Below are 21,047 nucleotides of genomic sequence, written 5' to 3'. Positions count from 1 at the left end.
CCTATTTGTGTTGCCAGCAGCCAGCCCAGGGCCTGCCACAGAGGAGAAGGTCCCTCATCAGGAGTCCATGTTGGGCACCTCATCCCAAGCGGGTCAATGGCTAGGGCCTCAGGGGCCTATAAGACCAAGAGCTCTCCCTGCTCTGGCTTCTGTGGGTTCATCCTGCCTGCGCCTAACGAGTCAATCAATCAGTCACACTGATGAAGCACACAGGGCGTACACTAAGTGCTGTAGATATAAAGGCAGGAACCAGTGACTGCCCTCAAGGAGTACACAGACTAACAGGGGGCAACATGCAGAAATCTGGGTCCAAACAAGATGTATAGAGGAAAAACTGGAGAGAATCAATAGAGGGAAAGTGCTGGCATTAAGGGAGCCTGGGAAAGGCTTCCTGGAAGAAAGGCCACTGTGGTGGGGACACGCAGGCAGACAGAAAAGCCCGATGGCAAAGCTAAGAGGGAGAGTACTCGGCGATGGGGAAAATACCCAGAGCTGCGGGAGAGAGGATCCTGTTGGAGAAACAACTGGGAGGTCAGTGCCCTGGGATCACAGACCATGTGAGGGGGCATGAGTTGTCAGAAGACTAGAAGGGAGGTTGCAGGTTAGGATGCACTTGGAACAAACAGAATTGTATGCTGGATGCTAGAGGTGTTGGGGAGCCACTGGAACTGAGTATGGGGGTGACAGAGAGGGATGCACATCCTCCCTAGGTCAGGAGCTACTCTGAAGAGATCTGGGGCCAAGGCTGAGAGGACGCTCCTGGCGTGGAAAAGGCTGGCCTCCTTGGGAGAGGAAGGAGATATGAGGAGCTCTGGACTCTGCTGAGTTCCAGTGGGAAAATGGCTTGGGTGTCAGGTGAGAAGCACAGCTTTCTCTGGGTTAGCCGAAGCCCAGCGGAGAGGGACAGAATGGCAGAGACCACAGCAGGCCCCTAAGAGATAGCCCTGAGGGCAATGAGGAAGGTAGCCTCTCTGCGCTGACACTCCGGGGGAAGAGACCACGTGAGCACCTGCTGTGGGCACATTGTCTAAGCAAAGTGGGGGCGCGAGTGAGAGGAAAGGATGTTTCCTCCCTGGTCCCCAGGGAGGTTCCCATGCCAAGACCTGCTCATTCGAGCAGAGGGCAGAGTGCTGGGGCTGTAATCAGGTCCCACCTGGGACCCTCAGGACCTGTGAATGGGGCCACAAACTCCAATCTCTTCCCCTGTAAAATGGGAGCAATGATACCTACAGTACCTGCTTCTAGGGTTGCTGGCAAGTCCCAGGGAGAGGGTGCCTGGGCACTGTTATTCCTCCTACTACAGATAGTGAGCCTTTCAGGAGCACATTAAAGTTTGCCAGAGATCTCGCTTTGTCTTTACAACCCTGGGAGACACGCCATTGTTGCCCTTGTTTTAGAGGAGAAACTCAGGGTGATAGGGATGAAGGGATCTGCCCAGGCTGCCCAGAAGGGACCTGAACTGAACTTCCTGACTCGAGGTCCTGGGCTCCATGCAGCCAATGATTTCTGTGGGGAAGTCCTTCTTTGGGCCTGGCCTTAAATCCTTCTCGCTGCGGCAGAGGCTCATCCCCACTTGTGGCTGACTCTCCAAAGCTTCCTCCTCTGGACCAAGGACTGGGAGCCGAGAAGCAGGCCCTAGGCAGGCTCCAGGCCCAGAGGCTGCTCACTACAAACGAGCCTCGGGGGCTCCAGAGGGACCCCTCAGAGCCCGAGCTGGAGAGGAGGAGGAGCGGGCATCAGCCGCCACGGCCCACAGACCCATGTCAGCGTCCGTCCCGGGCTTTCTCCTTGCAGAGTTTATCTCTAGGACCATCAGACTCTGCCAGCAACAGGGAGACGGTGTGCTGATTACAGAAGCACTTGACTCTGGCGTGCAATCTGACAATCAGGTCTGCTCTTTCTTCCCAGACAAAGAGACCCATAAATCTCCCCCTTTTAAGTACAGATGTGAGAGACAAAACCCTTTCCTGGCATTTAACAGAATGGATAGACACACGCGGAGGATGAGCCCATCTCATCCGCTCTCTGGCCAAGCCGCATCCTGGACCAGGGCACATACTGCTTACGGAGAAGCTGGGGACAAGAGGGCTCACTCCCCGCACCCTCCGGCCACTGCTCCCAGGAAGGGGAGGGGCCGGCCGGCCACGGTCAGGCTTGGGTTTGACTAACGGGCTCCTTGTTCATGTTTCAATCTTCCTGGCACAGGCTGCCACTCCTGACAGGACCATTAACTGCACCAGGGGTCTGGGAGGAGAGCAAAGATCCTCATGCTAGGAGCGACCCAAGGAGAGACCAGGGTCCCCTTGGGAGGCACAGGCCCCAGAAACAGCCTCAACAATGTGGCATGAGGATAAGCCTCCCTGCCTCCGCCTCTCTCTCTCTCCCTCTCTCTCTCCTTTTCTCTCTCCCTCCCTCTCTCTCTCTCTCTCTCTCTCTCTCTCTCTCTCTCTCTCTCTCTCCCCCCCCCTCCTTTTCTCTCTCTCTCTCTGTCTCTCTCTCTGTTTCTCTCTCTCTGTCTCTGTCTCTCTCTCTCTCCCTCCCCCCTCACTCTCTCTCTCCCTCCCCACTCTCCCTCTCCCTCTCTCTCTCTCTCTCTCTGTCTCTCTCTCTCTCTCTCTCTCCCTCCCTCTCTCTCTCCTTTTCTCTGTCCCTCCCTCTCTCTCTCTCTCTCCCCCCCTCTCCTTTTCTCTCTCTCTCTCTGTCTCTCTCTCTGTTTCTCTCTCTGTCTCTGTCTCTCTCTCTCTCTCCCTCCCCCCTCCCTCTCTCTCTCCCTCCCCACTCTCCCTCTCCCTCTCTCTCTCTCTCTCTCTCTCCTTCTCTCTCTCCTTTTCTCTCTCCCTCCCTCTCTCTCTCTCTCTCCCCCCCCCTCTCCTTTTCTCTCTCTCTCTCTGTCTCTCTCTCTCTCTCCCTCCCCCCTCCCTCTCTCTCTCCCTCCCCACTCTCCCTCTCCCTCTCTCTCCCCCCCCCTCTCTCTCTCTCCCTCCCCCTTTCCCTGTCCCCTCCCCCCCCTTTCAGGGCTCAGAGAAGAAAGTGCCACGGAGAAAGGTGGCGAGGAACAAAGGACCTGGGCAGGGAGGGAGAGGAGAAGATGCCAGACAAGACAGGCCTCTCAGGAAGCCCACAAGCACTTTTAAGGAGCTCACTTGCTGACTTGGTGTCCAGCACTGTCCAGCAGCCATCTAGGGGACCCACTAAAAACATTCTCCAGGTGACCCTGGGTCAGGGCCTCATTGAACACCACCAAATCCCTCCCCCCTTCCCCAAAGGCCCCCAAACATTTCCCTCCCACCCAATGCCCAGCACAGAGCTGGACCTCCCCAGCTGGGTCCAGATAGCTCTGGCTATGCTATCCCGAGGGCCGAGCGTGGAGGAGGGGCCACAGTCTGGCCTTGCACCCCAAGGGAGGGTCCTTGGAGGGCACGGAGGGGCTGATGGTGGAGAGGAGGTGGGGAGAGGGGAGGAAGGGAGCAAGCTCTAAGGACTCGGGGAGAACCTGGCTACACTGCCAAGGGCCGAGAGGCTATTTGTAAGGTGTCTGCACACAGTAGGCGCCACCTAAACGCCAGCTAGCTCGCTACTAACCGCAGCCTTACAGAGCGTGAGAGTCGGTCCTGGCCGGGCTGGGGCCCAGCTCCCAGCCCGGAGAGGAGGCGATGGAGGGGGCCCGGCGGCTCGGCTCGCTCTGGTCTTCTACATAGCAGGAATGTCATTTTCTGGTTGGTTAGGCGCTGTTTGCGCCCTGTCTCTTTCATTTATATGGATGTGGGAGAAGGTGACTGTCCAAAAGAGGGCAATTTTTCTTAGTGACATTAGTGGGGCGGCAATATTAGAGATTCTCAGGGAGACAAAGCTCCAGGAAGCCCGGCAGCTCCCACTCCAACGGCAGTGTGTGCCCAGGCAGCCCGGCCCGGGGCCCAGAGCCAAGCCCTGTGCTCGAGGGAGGCTGCTGGCGGCAGGAAGAGGCCAGAGCACAGATGAGGCTGGCCTCAGGAGGGACCTCGGGCAAAGGGAACCAGCCCATCCCCCCAGCTCCCTGCCCAGCCTCGATCTACCCCCTCCGCTCCTCACCTCCGTACAGAACGGGGTCAGCTGAGGGTGGACAGCCGGCTGCACGTACATGTGGAACGTGGACTCGATTTCCATCGTCTGGCCGTTTAACTTCAGGATGGGGAACTCGATGATTTCCTACAGCGAGAGGAGAGAGAAGACGGGGCAGGGGAAGGGGGGAGAGACATCTTTAGAATAATCGGCTGCCCCCCAACATACACCTGGGAATCCCTTCCTGTGCGGAAGCCCAGCCTAGAGGATGGGGAGGCTAAGCCTCGGCCTCAGGACGGCCTGGAAGCCAGTCCTGCCTCTGCCTTAGACTGACCATGGGCAAGCCCCCCCTCGGACCCCAGGCCGCTCTCTAAACCACCTGCAAGGGCAGAGGGAGTTTCCTCACTGGCATTTCCCCAGACTGATGAAATCATAGATCTGGACCAGAAAGGAAATGGGATCAGCATCACAGACGTGAAGGCAACGTGGAAATGGTCCCTGCCTTCAAGCAGCTTTCCTTCCAGGAGAGCTACATAAAGGAGGCAGAGGGAAAACGAACAGCGAAGGTGACAGAAGATGTGCCTCAGCTGAGCTGAACTTCTAAAAGGCATTCCCGGCAGGAGGGCCAGTCCAAGCAAAGGCCTGGTGGCAGGAGACTGCTAGGAGGCCCCTCAGCCAACTGCTGTTCCGAGCTCTAGGCAGAGCCCAGCAGAGCGCCCCAGAAGGCCCAAGCCCCCGTGGTGGCTCGCTAACTCAGCTCGGTGACCTGGGGCGAGCGAGTCCCCCAGGGTGCCGGCCAGCATTTAGTAAGCTCTGCTGTGCACAGCCAAGCACGGTGCTGGCAGAGCTGCTGGGCTGGCCCGGGCTCTGGGGAGCATCCCGCTCCCAGATGGCGGGCAGGTCCCAGGAAGGGCTAGCCGCGTCTCCTCCTGCAGGCGTGCCCAGGAGCAGGCAGGGACGCAGAGCTGTCCCAATATCTTAAAGCCAAGCTGCAGGGGCCCTGCGGCCGCTGAGGAGATGGAGGCAGAGGGTCAATGACACCCGTTTACGTAAGGTAGGAGGCTGGATCCAAACTGGGACGCCAGGACCCGGGCCCCTGCCGACACTGCGCCCCCCCCAGTCAGGGGAGGGAGAAGGGCCCCCAAACCAAGAAGAGGGCGGTCAGCAGGGTCAGAGGTCCAGGGCCCCGGGACAGAGGGGCTCCCGTCAGCACCCGTCTACTACTCGGAAGGTTTGCTAATATTCATGCTGAAATGAAGCTTTTTCTCAAAGATGGGGAAGGGGGTCTCCACCCCAGCTAGATCCCAGAACCGCAGCCCTGCGGGGGGGGGGGGGGGACGAGAGTCTCCCCCGCCTGTACCCAAACACCAGCCTCTGCCTGCCAGCCTGCCCATGTGTCTCTGCTGGCAGCCGGCAGGGGAACCAAAGAACAGTGATTTATCAACAGGACCGCCAAGGATACAAATGACCCGCCGTCAGAAATGGGCACCGATCTGTTCATAGAAAGTTCACACCGTGCCAGGGAGATGGGCTCCTTAATTATTTCTTAAAAAAATAAGAAAGTCTGAAGCCAAAAAGGAGAAAGAGACTGGATAAAACCACCAAGAGCCCCCTTCCCCCGCCCAGTACCCCCCCCCCACAAGCCCAGGAACTTAATGGAGGAGGAGGAGGAGCAGGAGGGACAATTTGTTTGGTGTCTCCAAGATTAATTTGTCTCCGTTATTTAATAGAGATGCACAGCACCAAGGTTCTGGCGTGCAAATGAGCCGGTGGAGTGATGGTTCCTGGAGCCGCTGCCTCCCCAACCGCTCGGGGAGAAGGGGGGCTCCAAGGTGGGGGGGGAGGAGGGAGGAGGAGGGGAGGTAGGGGAGAGCAAGGGGGAGGGGAGAGAATACAAAAAATTATTGCTTTTTAATATTCAAAAACAGTTTGCGAAATTTAATCAAAACAGAGGAAAAGCTAACATTTTTACCACTTTGACATTTTTATTAGCGCTTTCATAAATTTTTAAAACATGAATGGAATTAGTTTACAACAAAAAAAAACTGCCCTGAAAACATCTGGAAGAGACAAATAGGAAATAATAAAAAAATAAATAAAAGCAAACTCCTCCGAGTAAAATTAGCATGTGGGAAAGGCAGCCACTGCAGAGAGGAGATGGTACTGCTCTGGGCCTGGAGGGAGGCCCCACAGCACACCCTCACGGCCCCCATCCCTGCGCAGCCGGCCCCCCTCAATAACCACACAGGCCAGCCTCAGTCCAGAAAAAGGCTCTCCCAGGAATGGGGGCAGAGATCCTCCTGGGCCCAAGAATCGTGGAGCCCCCTGTCAGCACCACCCTGGGTGGGCTATACCTCTCTTTCCAATACAATCTCCAAAGCCTAGGCCCAGGCAGAGGACAGCTCAAGTCACCCTCCCAAAGCTGACTGACCGCAGAACAGTGTGGTTGGGGGGGGGGGGTAGGAAGGGGGCCTGGGCTTCTTCCCAGGCTTGACAACAGACAATGCCCAGGGGGAGGCTGGAGCCCACCTGGTTTTCTGACAAAACAAACATCCAGCTAAATCGCAGGGGCTCTCCCGCATACCTGGCCCAGGAGACAATATTCACGAGAGGGAGGCCCTCCTGGGGACTGGCCCCTCTCTGTAGGCTGCCCCCCTCCCTAACAGGGAACATTTCCCTCCCCAACTGTCTGACAGGGTTTGCTGCCCTGGTATCTAAGGCAACTCCTCACTAACCACGTTAGCCAGACCCACAATGAAATTTAACTTGTGACACAAGGGTACTTTTCATTTAAACTTTCATTTGGAGAGAAGCAGTGTTTGGAGACCTGCAGTTTGTCCTGCTAATAAAGACAAGTGTTGGGACCTTTAAGGGTGCCATTCATCTTTGGCCTTTATTAAATTCAATTTTCTTAAGCCCATGATACATTATGAAATTAAGAGTTGACATTCCTCTGGAAACAAAAATATCTATCAAACATAAATAAAAGGGGAAAAACCGCTATTACCAAGAATTTATGGTTTAAAGTTGATCTCTTTCCACTTTGGTACAAGCACATGGCTTGTTTTAGATATCCAGAATGCTATTACAGATTGAGAATTTCATTAGTATTTCTTATGAAATGCTAAGCACTTCAGCTCCCGTGACCAAGAGTGCCAAAGGGAACAGAGACACTGTTGGCCACCACTGGCCACCACCCCATGGTCTCCTCTCCCTCTGTCCAGGAAAGACCTGGCCAGACCCTAGAGGGAAGGGCAGGAAGAGAAATAAATAACCCAGGAAAACCATCCCTCTTGCCATGGTTAGACTAACCCAGGAACTGCCATCAGGTAGGGGGTGAAGAGAAGAGTTTAGGTTCAGGAGAACAGAGAACAACATGCCCAGAGAGGTCTGCAGGCCCAATGAGGACCCACAATGAACAGCTAGAAGGAGCCTGGGAAGGCCAAGGAACATCCAATGCAGAAGGGACAAGGTGCCCAGGAATTCCAAGTATATGAAAAGTATATTAAAAGGAGATAAACCTGGAAAGGAAAGGAGGCCAGGTCATGTCAGGCCTTCAAGGCCAGGTATAGGAGTGGGACTTAGGGAAGCAGGGAGCCCCTGAAGGTTGAGGAGCACCATAGCTACATCTGTGCATCAGGAAAAGGATTCTGGCAACGGGGCAAAGGACAGCCTGAAAGGGGAGAGATTAGAGGCAGAGAACCCATTCAGGCCCGCCCTGAGTGACCCCGAGTCCGTGTTTAATAAAGGTTTGCTGGTGGATCACAGACTGAGCGGGGCAGGTTCGCCTGGGATGGATTAGGATGGTGGCTGAGAAAATGGATGGGGATGATCTGGTAACTGATGGGCTGTGATGGAGGCGGGAGGAGAGAGACAGGTCCACACATTCCCCTTCAGACCAACCACAGACAAGCTGCCCGGCTCACCAAGCCAAGAGCCAAGACGCCCACGAGGTATAACAAGATCCACAGGCACCCACTTTGGGGAAACCCAGAGATAGATGGATGGATGGAGCACTAAATTAGCACTTAGCATAGACCAGTCCTGGGTATACAAATACAAGTGAGCAAGACAATCTCTGCCCTCAAGAAGCTTCTCTTTTAATAGGAGGGAAACATGAGGGGAGGTGGGAAGCAAGGGAGATTCGGGGGGAAAAGGTAAGCCATGATGGCATGGGGTGGAGATTGCCCGGAAATGGCACCGTGGCCTGGTGCAGGACAAGATGAGGTAAAAGCTCCCCTCTCAGAGCCAGTGTCCAAGGCTAGGTGAGGCGAGGGAAGGGAGAGATGAGAATAGTGACTGAAGTGGAGGCAGCACCGGGCAGAGGGGGGAAGTGACCAAAGGGTTCCAAATCGAGCTTCTATTGTGAAGCCTGTGGGAGACTCCAAGCTTGGAGGCAAGAGCTGGTCCCCTCAACCTGGCACCAACAAAGATTGTCCAGGAGTCTGTAAAGCCCCCAGTGTCATCCAAGTGAGGCCATCCAAGCAGTTACTGGCTGGACTCCTCTGCGACTCCAAGCACACTAGATGGCAAGCTCCTTGAAGGCCGGGCCTGTCTTATGCCTCTTTTTGTATGTCCAGGACTTAGCATAGTGCCTGGCACACAGCAAATGCTTAATAAATGTTTGATGATTGACAAGACAGAAGACAAGCCTCTCTGAAGTGGAGGGTCTCCGGAAGACCATGGGATTGGGAGTCCGAGGGTTTGGGCTCTGAGTCCTGGCTGTTATTTGACTTCTGATCCTGGAAGATACAAGTCCTTCCTCCTGTCTAGGCTGGGCTGCAACCTCTCCTCCATGAGAGGCTGGGGTAGGGTGATCTCAAAGCTCTGGATCCTGTGTTCCTAAGACAGCCAGGTTTGCCTTTCCCCAACATGTCTGGTGGCCCTGGTCCTCTCCTGGCCAGGCCCAGTTCCTTCCTTCTTCTAAAACAGTCTCCATCCCAGAGGGAACAGGCTGCCTGGACAGCACGGATCTATCTGCTGAACTGAATTTTTTAAAACTAATATCACCCCGCCAGAGACCCCACACCTCCAATGGACACGAACAGCCAGGCCCAAGGCTGCAGTGGGTATGTCTTTCGGTAATCCTGAACAGGCTCAGTATCCACATTAATGGTAGCATTCATTCAGCTTCCTGTTCTGAACTTCCTGCTTCCTGCTTTCCTCATTAACCCAAACTCCACCATTCCAATCACCCTGGGAATCTGTTCATTCGCTGACTCTAGGATAAAACAGCAACTCCTCAGTCAGGTTCCATCTGGCTTGTGCCTACCTGTTCTGTACTACATCCCACAATTCTTCCCCACCCAGTTTTTGTTCCAGCCACCCTTTGCACAAGCCACCCCCAGTGTCCAGAAGGCATTCCCTAGGCTCACCTCTATTACAACCTATCCTGGCAGGCCAGTACCATGGAGCCAAGTCACACAGGGAGAAATGTATGGAGAATAACTAAAATGTCTTCCACTTGGAATACAGATATCAACCTCTCAGGGACAAAATGGGGGAAACAGCAGTTTACTGAAAATGCCTGGGGGGTGGAGGGGAGAGGCAGGAGCAGGCAGCTTGCTTAGTGGATAGAGAGCCAGCCTGGAGATGGAGTTCAAATCTGGCCTCAGACACTTCCTAGCTGTACCACCTTGGGCAAGTCACTTAATCCCTATTGTCTCACCCTGACCACTCTTCTGCCTTGGAACCCATATACTGCATTGTTTCCAAGGTAGAAGGTATGGGCTTAAAAAGAAAAGGAAAAAAAGAAAATGATGGGGAGCTGGTGGAGAGAAGGAGGGAGGATTAGTGTAAGATCAATATGAGTCAACACTGTGACAGACACTGTTAGAAATACCTCAAAGATTATGGAAAATAGGACAGGGACCTCAAGGCTAGAAAAGGGAAAGAAAGTCCTGATTTTTGAAAAAGGAGAACAGTCTGCAAAGTCAATGGAGCTTCATTTGGATTCCTGGAAAATTTGTAACAGAGATCATTAACATCAAAGAGATGGTTGGCAAACACCTAGAAAGGGAAGCAGTGACAAGGATGAGCCAGTCCGGCTTCATCAAGGATAGGTCTTGCCAAACCAATATTTTGACTTGGTTACTAAACTGGTAGATCAGAAGAATGCTGAGGAGAGAGCTGACCTAATTTTTTATCAAGCATTCCATAAAAAAGCTCAAGACCATTCTCGTAGAGAAGAAAAATGTAGACTAGATAATAAAATAATCTGATATATTCAGAACTGGCTAAATGGCTAGATTCAGAAAATACTGTTATTGGGTTTTTTTTTTTTAATTCTGAATTTAGACACCAAACAAAGTGGACCTTTCCACATACACAATAGAATAGAAAAAGGACTGCGCATGAAATTGCAGGTCCCTATTATGTCATTTCCTTTTCTTTTGAAGTATACAATAATTAGTTCAACCTGTAGATTTCAAAGTTATCCTGCTTGTCTGTGCTTCTTTCTAACCTTCCTTCTGTCTTCTCTGCATTTTTTTTAAAAAGGATGCCCTAGTAACACTTTTTTTTTTTGCTTTCTGTTCACAACATTCAATCACAAATATTTACAGATGAGTAAAATAATTCCCACTCTGGCTGTGTCTGAAAATGTCTTGTCTGATTCTGCATCTTGAGTCCATCCTTCCTGTCAGGAGCCTGTTCCAGAGTCCCCTGGAATCAGAGCCGATCATTGTAATGATCAGCAGTCTCAAGTCTCAAAGACTAGCTTTTAAATGGCTTGATGTCAGTGTGGTAGAAAGTCTCCAGTGGAGTACCCAAGGGATTTATGCTTGGCCCTGAGCTAGTTAACATTTTATCCATGACTAGGATACAGGAATAGCTGGCATGTAATCAGATCTACAGAGGGCACAATGCTAGAAGGGAGCAGAATCAAGAGTCAAAAAGACCTTGACAGGCCAGAATACTGGGCTGACACAAGTAAGATGAAATCCATAGTTACTTAGTTTGGACTTCATGTATTTCATGTGTCTGTGTGTGTGTGTGTGTGTCTGTGTGTGTGTGTGTGTGTGTGTGTGTGTGAGAGAGAGAGAGAGAGAGAGAGAGAGAGTTAGTTATTTCCTTCCTCTCCTCCTCAATCCCCAAATCCTCAGCATATTCTCATTTCTTGCTTCTTCTTAGATCATCAAAACAGAATAGAGTCCCCTCAGGCCCCCTGTCTTATTTAATGTTCTCTGTGGCCCCTGAAGACATCAAGGGTCTGAGAAGACCCGTGTTTCTTCTTCTCCTATTAGAATGTGAACAAATTATCAGGCAGTCAGGTCCTTCCAGAGGATGAAATATACTTACTGTTCTAGGTTTCCCTTGATTCCTATGTTTCCATTTCAGAGGGTCTATTCCATCTGGCTTCTTTATCAGTCATGCTTAGAAATCCTCTGCTTTACTAAAGTCAGGTCCATTTTATCCCCTAAGGTTATACTCAATTTTGCTGGACAGGTTATTTTTTGGTTGTAAGTCTTTCTCTTTTTCCCTTTAGAATAGAATATTCTAAGTTCTTTCCTTTATAGTGGCAATTGCCAAATCTTTTGTGATCCAGATTGTATATCCTTGGTACCTGAATTCTTTCTTTCTGGCTGATGGTAACATTTTCTCTTTACCCTGAAAGCTTTGGATTTTGGCTATGATGTTCCTGGGAGCTTTCATTTTGAGGTCTCTTTCAGGAGGATTGGTTAAGAGTCTTTCTAATTTTACTTTGCCCTCTAGTTCTAAGAGATCAGGGCAGTTTTCACTTTTTGATTTCTTGAAACGGATTTTTTGATTTCTTGAAACCAAACCAGGCTCTGGGGAATGGGGTATGATTTTCATAAACTTTTCCATACAAACCAAGAGTGCACAAAATGTCTGTTGGAATTCTATAGAAACTCTGAGTAAAGACAAGCAGGAGGAGGTAGAAGGCAAGGCAGCAAATGTAATGGTCTCGGAGCAGGAGACAAGAATAAAACAGCACTTACAAAAACACTTCCACTATATGAATAAGCAGTTTTCAGATGAAGAAATCAAAGCTATCAATAATCATATGAAAAAATGTTCTAAATCCCTCTTGATTATAGAAATGCAAATTAAAACAATTCTGAGGTACCACCTCATACCTCTCAGATTGACCAATATGACAGTAAAGTGATAAATATTGGAGGGGATGTGGCAAAATTGGGACACAAATGTGTTGCTGGTAGAGTTGTAAACTGATCCAATGATTCTGGAGGGAAATTTGAAATTAAGTCCAAAGGGATATAAAAAATGCAGACCCTTTCTTCAAGTAACATCTCTACTAGCTCTGTATTCCAGAGATTTTTTTTTTAAAGGTGGGGCCTACTTGTACAAAAATATTTATAGCTGCTCTTTTTGTGGTGACAAAGAATTGGAAACTGAAGGGATGTTCTTCAATTAGGGAATGGCTGAACAAACTGTGGCATATGATGGTGATATTATGCTATAAGGAATGATAATCAGGATGATTTCAGAAAAATTTAGAAAAGACCTACAAGAACTCTTGCAGAGTGAAATTAAGCAGAACCAGGAAAATATTGTACACAGTAACAGCAATATTACAGAATGAACAACTGTGATAGGTTTAGCTACTCTCAGTGATACAGTGATCAAAGACAATTCTGAAGGACTTAGGACAAAGAATGCTATCCATCTCCAGAGAAAGAACTGTTGAAGTCAGAATGCAGATGAAAACATACAATTGTTTACTCGTTTATTTGGGTTTATGTTTTGGGGTTTTGGTTTTATATGACTATTCACTTACAAAAATGAACAATGTGGAAATAGAAAGAAAAATTAAGTTAAAAGAGAGGTAAATTAGCTTCCAAGAAAAAAAAAAAACGCTCCCACCAACATAGCCAGGTCAATACTCAGCAGCCTCAGCAAGGCCAGAGCAGGCCCCAGGGATCCTTAGATTCTTTCTCCTAGACCTGTTTTCAAGGTCGATTATTTTGTTGTTTTAAACCCTTGTCTTCCTATCTTAAGAGTCAATACCAAGTATTGATTCCAAGGCAAAAGAGCATAAGGGCTAGGCAATGCGAGTTAAAGGACCTACCCAGGGTCACACAGCTAGGAAGTGTCTGAGGCCAAATTTGAACCCAGGACCTCCTGTCTCCTGGCCTGGCTCTCAATACATTGAACCACCTAGCTATCCTGAGGTCAATTGTTTTTGACATTGTGCTTTCTTCGGGTTTTCCTATCTTTTGATTTTCTTAAAACATGTATCTTGTCTCCAAGAGTTGTTGCTTTCTATTTGGTCCATTTTAATTTTAGAAGAGTTCAATACATAGGTAAAGTTAAAACCGGCTGTTTTAAGTTCCTCATTCTCCTTTCTATTCTTTCCTCTCTTGTTACTGTCTCCTTGAGCATTCCATCTTTTATCTCTTGTCTCACTTCTTCCAGGTAGTCAGGTAGTGGCTATAGGGTGCTCTTTCTCTGAGGCTCTACCTGGACTTCTAATGGAAATCCTCCATTCTTCTGGGTTCTAACTTGAGATTCTCTAAGTCCAGAATATTTCTTAGTTATGTAAGGAATTGTCTTCTGTTTATTCCTATCTCCAGCCTCTGTTTATGGCTCAGGGTTTTATGTTTGGGTTAGGCTTTCCTCTTTCAGACTCTCAGATGGTCTTAGCAGTAACTAAAACCCTGGGCTGTGCAGGAAGTCCTAGGTTTGGGCTGAACTTTTGGTGTCTTAACTTTGGTTTTGGCTCTGGCTACTTCTGTTCCTTTTCATTGCATAATCCCCAAACCAGAAACAGCTTCATCCCTTATTGTGACCCTGTCAGGTCCCAATCAAATGTCACTGACTGTTCTGGTAACAGGCATCCTGCAAGAATCCAGATGTTTCCCTGGCCCTCTGATCCACTGAGGTTCAGTTATAGCTTGAATGGGGGGGGGGGGGGAAGGTCTGCCTAAGTCCTCCTGCCTTGGTGCTGGTCTGGTCTTGTTTCCTAAATTCAGGCCTTGTGCCAGACTCTGACAGTCTTTGTGTAGTCTTGATCTGGAGAGAAGAGTTTCCAGCCACTTCTCTTTGGTTTTCTTCATCATTGCTCCTTCTGGTACATTTTTAGAGATTTGCTGGGGGTGTCAGTAGAATCAAGGCTCTTTCAGATCCTAACACATCACCATCTTCCCACAATTCCTTGATTCCTCTCCAATCACACAGTAACTCCCTTAGTTCTAGTTATTGGCATGCTTTTCCTAGATTACTTAATCTCCTAATTGGTCTCTCTGCCTCAAATTTCTCCCCATTTCCATATTTAACACCAAGTGATTTCCCTTAGGCGGAGGCAGTCCTCCTCCCAGTGAACTCCAGTGGTTCAACATTGCCTTCAGAATAAAATATAAACACATTTAGGTTTTTTTTCTCTTTTTTGAACTCTTACCTTCTATGTTAGTATCAATTCTAAGACAGAAGAGTGGCAAAGGCTAGGCAATGGGGGTTAAGTGACTAGGCCAGAGTAACACAGGTAGGAAATGTCTGAGGCTAGATTTGAACCTAGGTCCTCTCAACTCTAGGCCTGGTGCTCTATTCACTGGGCTACCTGGCTGTCCTTTCATTAAGCTTTTAAAGAGCTCTTCCCAAATAAGCTCCAACTTATCTTTCAGCTTGATTGGACATTACTCTCCATCCAGTGCTCTACAATCCAGGCAAATCTGACTTTTATATGTTCACCACACCTGGCATTCCATCTCCTGTCTCTGCCTTCGAGGAAGTCCCCTACACCTAGAACTCCCTCCCTCCTCACCTCTTTCTTCAATACGCAGTTCAAGCGCCAGCTACCACATGAAGCCTTTCTTGATTCCCCCTCCCAAATGACCTTCCTTAACGTTTTCTTGGTATTTATTTTCTTTATATGTAGTCCATATATTCTCACATGTGCCCTCGATGACAATTAGGAAGGGGGAGAGGAGAATGAGGGTGGGTGGGGAGTGGAGCAACAGTTCTGGATTTTGTCCCCAGGGGTTGTAAAGGAGGGAAGGAGTCTATGGTCAGCCTAAGAGAGAAGGAGCCTTGGCAAGAAAATTGGGCACCTGAAGGCATTTCCACGTAGAAGCCCAAAAAGCTTAAGTGATCTTAGACTAGATTAAGAGAATCTTAGCTTTCAGTTATAAGGAAATAATCCTCCCGTACTTTGCCCTGGGCAGACAATACTGTATTTCATACGAGCATTGCAACTTAAGTCAACAAGCATTTATTAATCACCTACTATATGCCAGTGTTGTCCTGACTTTTGTCTCATCATTGGACTTCAAGGACTCTAGAAGAATAAGGCCAATTACTTTATGTACCTCTGCCTCCCTTCAATTCAATTCATGCCCAAATAAAGACATCCCCCCCATGATGTCACTGGGCCTCTTCAAAATGAAGAATGAACGATAATCATGTGCCAGGCCTAGTGCTAAGCACAACTCCTGTCCTTAGGAAGCTCCCAGTCTAACGGGAGAGACAACAGTCAAAGAACTAGGTCTATAAGAGACAGATACCGTCAGCATCTGGATTGGACCAAATCTGCAAAGCATTTTACGTTTGTCATCTCATTCGGTCCTTACACCAGCCCAGAAGGCAGTGGTCATTCTCATTTCCATTGTTCAAATGTGGGAATGGAGACAAACCTTTTGAGTTCAACTGAAAAGTCAAGGATTGAATGCCTGGGAGCCTGAGAGGAGTCAAAAGGAAAGGGAGGAAGAGGAAGAGGTGGGGAAAAGAACAAGGTCTATTTCAGACACATTGAGTTGAAGATGTCTGGGCAGTTGATGTTATAGAAGACAGGGTGAATGTGTAGGCCTGGAAATCATCTGCATAGAGATAATAATTGACAGCGAAGCTAATCACTAAATAAGATAGTGGGAAAAAGCCTAGGACTGAGCCTTGAGGGACACAGTGAGTGATGCTTAGAGGTGTGATTTAAATGGACACGGAGGAGTCAGGCAGGTAAAAGAAGAACCAAGAAACAGTGGAATCAAACATTTATAGCAGAGTATCCAGGAGAAGAGGGTGGTGGACAATGTCAAAGGCTGCAGAGGTCAAGAAGAATAAGGATGAGAAAAGGTTATTTGATTTGGTAATTAAGAGATTGCTGGAACTTGGAGAGGGTAGTTTATGAGATAAGAAGTCAGTCTGTAGAGAATTAAGGAGAAAGTGGAAGGAGAGACATCAATTATGGATGACCGTCTTACAACATTTAGTCAAAGGGGCAGCTAGGTGGCTCAGTGGAATAGAATGTCAGGCCTGGACATGGGAGGTCCTGGATTCAAATCTGACCTCTATTTTCTAGCTGTGTGGCCTGGGCAAGTCACTTAACTCCCATTGCCTTCCTCTTACCACTCTTCTGCCTTCATACCAATACTTGGTATTGATTCTAAGAGGACAGATAAAGGTTAAAAAAAAAGTTTAGTCAAGAAGGGGAAGTGAGATATAAGACAAGAATTAGTGGAGATGATCAGATTAAGCAAGGGCTTTTTAAGCATGAAGTGTGTAGACAGCAGGAAAGGAGCCAGCTGATCGAGAGAGAACAATATAGGAGAGTAGGGAATGACAGTGGGGGCTAGGAGAAGAGGGGATGAGACAGGATCAAGTGTGTGTGCAGAGAAGAGCCAACTTCTTCAAGTGACCCACAAGAAGTGGGAGGGGGAATCTATGAGGAATGTGGGATGAGGAGGAGAGAAAGAAGAACTTTTGGTTAATGGTGTCAATTTTTGGGGTCAAGTATGTGGTGAGGAGGTCTGCTGAAAGACTAAGGGGAAAGATGATGTCAGAGGCTTGAGGAGAGGTGGGAACATTCAGAATAGCTGCTGTACAGAGTGGGATAAGCGAATCATCTTAGAAAGTGTAAGATGAAGTATAGAAGGATTGTCTTACTGCAGTGAGAGCCCAGTTGAGATTGTATAATAATATGAATGTGTATAATAAAATACAATTTACATAATGCCATAAATACCTCATCAGCATAGTTTTGCGATTTTTCTCCAGCTCTGTTCAATAGAGCATGAATAGGAGGTAGAAGATGATGAGGATAATCAACAATAGGAAAAAGAGACAAAGGAAAGAGGTTCCCAGCATGGCCAGTTTTGAAAGCCCAGAGAACCCAAGTAGGGTTTGGGGGGAAAAGTTCTGGAGAGAGGCACCTCTGAATGGGAAAGGGTCCTTCAGTGGTGGTGGTAAAGAGGGTATGCCTTGCAGCAAGGTTGTGGGGAAGGGGATCCCTCAGTGAGGAGGAGAGTCCTGAGAGCCACTTCTTCAAGAGAGAGGTTCAGGGAGTTGTGGGGTGATGTCTTGGGAACTAGGCTCTGTAAAGAGGGGGAACCTCTGTGGGGAGGGGGAAAGATCTGAGAGTCAGTTTCTTTAGGGGGCAAGTCCTTGGAGAAGAGGTTCTAGAAGCCAGGCTCTGTAAAGAGGGGGATCCCTGAGGAGGGGCAGTACCTCAGAGGTAGGGAAAGTCCAGAGAGCCAGTTTCCTCAGGGGGGAGGGCAGGTCAATGGGGATGGGGGTGCAGGTCCTAGAAACAGAGTTCTGTAAAGAATGGGATGGAGGGGAGAGAATGTGCATGTATGGGAGCCAAGCTTAGCAAGGGTGGAGTCACTCAGTACACACAAGGGCAGGAAGAAAGAAGAGGGAGTCAGTCCATGCAGAGGATGGGGTCTCAGTACCTGAGGGATCCAGGTGCCACCTCTGCATTGGAAAGAAACAACCCAGTTTGTTTCAGTTCTCTGGTTTGTATTTTTTTGAAGTCATTTTATGCACAAGGAGCTTATTTCTTAAACAAACACTCGTGGTTTTGATTTACACCGAAGACGGCTCCTAAATAATTTATGGCGGGTTAAATTTATTGCAGAGCCCTGGCTGGCTGCAAATTCGAATTGCCAAATAATTAGATTTTAGGGCCAAGCTTATAAATTATCCGTCGATTTGTCCGGACTTGTTTGTCAGCTGCTTTGTGCTCCAGGTCATCTTTGGCATTTGGCTATTTGTGTTTTAATTGTTGATCTGCACTTTGACAGATGAGAGCGGACGCCTCCAAGTTTCAGGGGGAGGACGGTGAGGAAATCAGGGCTTGAAAAGGCTTATTTCTTCCTCTCTTCCTCTCCCCCCACCCCATGTCAACCTCAAGGCCATTAAAGAGCTTGAACACAGACAACTAGGTGTGTGTGTGTGTGTGTGTGTGTGTGTGAGAGAGAAAGAGAGAGAGAGAGAGAGAGAGAGAGAGAGTGTATGTGTACAGACACACACACACACCATTTACTTTACCTCAACCTGAGTTTTTAGAAAACAGATGATGCTACAAGTCACAAATAAAGTCCAATGATCACAGCCCACTGGAAAAATACACGTCCCTTGGGATGCCATATATGTGGATATGTGGATGTAGGTGCCTGAACTCACACCACACTAAAGCATACGGGCTCCAATCTTTTCCAAAGCTGGTTATAAAAAGTGCCGGGATGTTAGTAGCCTCTGCTAAGCAGATCCTTCAAAGCAGAAGCTGGCACCAAAGATTTCTGTGCAGCTGCCAGGACACATCCATCTATCGTGAAATTAATGGAAACAAATTTCAGGACCCCCAGGCAGGAAGGACACAGCTCCATGGGGCCACTGAGGCAGGTTACTGCTCTTATGCAGGCTCTGTTGGGCACCAACAATCAAAGGGAGAGCAGAGAGGGAGGCAGGGAGAAGACCCAGCCAAATCCAAGAGCAGACTCACCTGGCAAGGACATATCTGTCATCTGAGGGCTCCCTTCCTGCTCTCCCCTCAAAGGGAGGGTCCTATCTTCGCCTCGAAGACAAGGCACCGACCAGGGAGGCTCATAGCAAAAGGTCACCAGGAATCCCCAGAGGCCACGCTCGGTGCACACGCCCAAACTGCCCCAATTAGCCAATTTCCCAACAAAGTGATTTGCCTAGGGTCCCCCAGTAAGTGAGGGATCCCCAACAACTGCTCTATTAATCAGACAACCAGTGTGCTGGGCTGTGGTGCTGGAGGGATGGGGTGGTCTGCAGTCAGCCCTGGGTCCCCAGATGTGGACAAGGTTAGTGACAGGAAGACAGTCAATATGACTTCAGGGAACAGTGGGCAACGAGTCAGTCCTCAAGGCAGCAACAATGCCTTCTATCCCCACTTCCTGAAGGGCTCCCTCTGCTTTCCTGTGAGTTGAATAGGGCAAGAACCTCCCCCAGGTCACCCAGGAAGGCAGCAATATGACAGGGCTGGGATCTTGGTCTAGTCTGAATTCTCTGGACCTTGGCTCTTATCCAAGCAACAGCACTGAGGCCAAACCCTGACCAGACTGCCCATCACTATGGGATGGCAATGCTGCTTCTACTGCCCAGACAACCTGACCCTTCCACTCATATCCCCATTGCTAAGGGTCAGAAGACAGAAGACTGCATGCCTCACAGAGAAGTCACAGTCAAAGAGAGCTGGGTTGAGGCTCTCCTCATGGGGGACAAACTCTTTTAGCCTTCAGGGATCCATCTTCTGTCTCCTCCCCTCCCTTCCTGTCAAAACTAGCTTCCCTGTGCTGGCTCCCAGTTCTACAAAGGGACAGGTGGGTCAGGCCTTTTCTAGGCCTCCTGTCTGCCAGAACAAAACCCAGGGCAGGCTCCAAATCCAGATGAACTCGGGGAGCACCATAGCAAGAGGCACAAGTGCCCTCTCTGCCCAGTTCTCCCATTTCACCTACACGTTCTTCCTCAGAGTTCTCTTCCTTCCTTTCTTTCCCTTCAAATCCTTCCCCCCAAGCATGCAGACCCCCTAACAAGAAAGGGCCACCCAGAAAGGAAGACCTAGGAAGCATTTCCTCTGGGCACCCCCAAGCACCACACCCAGTTCTTAAAAATCCTGGCCTGCTCAATGTCCCTGGAGCCCTGAGGCCTCCCTCACAGGCTATTTTCCTTGGGTCCCACTCTCCCCAGAAAACACTAGACAGTCCTACCCCAAAGCCACAACCACCTTCTGGATAGGATATTAGTCCCCAGTCCCAGCTTGCAAACAGCTGCCAAGGAAGACCCACTCACCACTCTTCCACTTAGCAGAGTAGGGGGGAGGCGCAAGGAGCTCACAGCACCCAGTGTTAATTCACAACTGTGCCAGCTCATGTGCCATATGAAGCCTGTGTTCTTTGCCCAGGCTTCTTCTGTATACTGTCCCAGAGTCCTCCGCCAGGCTTCCCAAGCCCTATGGTTCCTCTCCAGTCCTGGCCTTGGGATGCCTCAGTCTATATTTTCCCTGGATGAGGGCTGGCATACATGTTGTCCTCCTTACCCATCTCTCATTATGGGGCAGTCCTCAAGGCCTGTCCCCTCTCCCTTTCGTTAATCCTAGCAAATAAGGCTGACGAGAAGAACAGTCCTGAAACCGGAATCTGCTTTGTTGTGCTGGGCCTTCTCTCAGAGGAGAGGATTAGAGGTAGAGACAGGCCGAGGGTGAGAGCAGGAGAAGCTGTCCCAGAGCACCATGTTAGTATTCGGTCCTGGGCCTTCTTGCTCAGCTCCTGGCCACTCCAGCTTCCATTGTGCAAATGAGCTGCACTCATGGTATTCTCAGCCTGTTCTCCTAGCTTCTCACCTGGCTCACTGACTTCAGGCCTAGGGTGAGCAAGCAGGAAACAGGTACCTGACCAAACAGGATGCCAAGGTGGGCCTATTCACCTAAACCAGGGCCTTGGAGAGACACTTAAAGGCAATGGGTCCAATGGCTCATTAGCCTGGATTGCACAGAGCAAGCAGAGTTCTCCTTCACTCTCCATGTCTCAGAAGCTGGCTCAGCACTCTAGGACACCTCCAAAAACTCCTTTATCTGATATTCAGGAAAATAATGAAAAAAAAGTGAAGGAAGGAGGCCTCAAAGTCCCAGATCTCAAACTATACTACAAAGCAGTGGTCATCAAAACAATATGGTACTGGCTAAGAGACAGAAAGGAGGATTAGTGGAATAGACTTGGGGTAATAAATAGACTCAGCAAGACAGTCTATGATAAGCCCAAAGATCACAGCTTTTGGGACCCAAATACACT

At 49.3% G+C, this 21,047-nt stretch overlaps 1 protein-coding gene across 1 annotated transcript in view; it reads right to left on the bottom strand.

Moving 5' to 3' along the window:
• The window catches only part of ERI3 (ERI1 exoribonuclease family member 3), a 143,084-nt gene that overhangs the window by 112,559 nt on the left and 9,478 nt on the right, over positions 1-21,047 (bottom strand). Inside the window, 1 exon segment of the mRNA XM_007507846.3 lies at positions 4,069-4,185. Within this exon segment, the coding sequence (XP_007507908.2) occupies positions 4,069-4,185 (117 nt within the window).

This window comes from Monodelphis domestica, chromosome 2 (genome assembly GCF_027887165.1).
Source record: "Monodelphis domestica isolate mMonDom1 chromosome 2, mMonDom1.pri, whole genome shotgun sequence".
Classification (NCBI taxonomy): domain Eukaryota; kingdom Metazoa; phylum Chordata; class Mammalia; order Didelphimorphia; family Didelphidae; genus Monodelphis; species Monodelphis domestica.
This window is presented reverse-complemented; position numbering and strand designations above follow the sequence as displayed.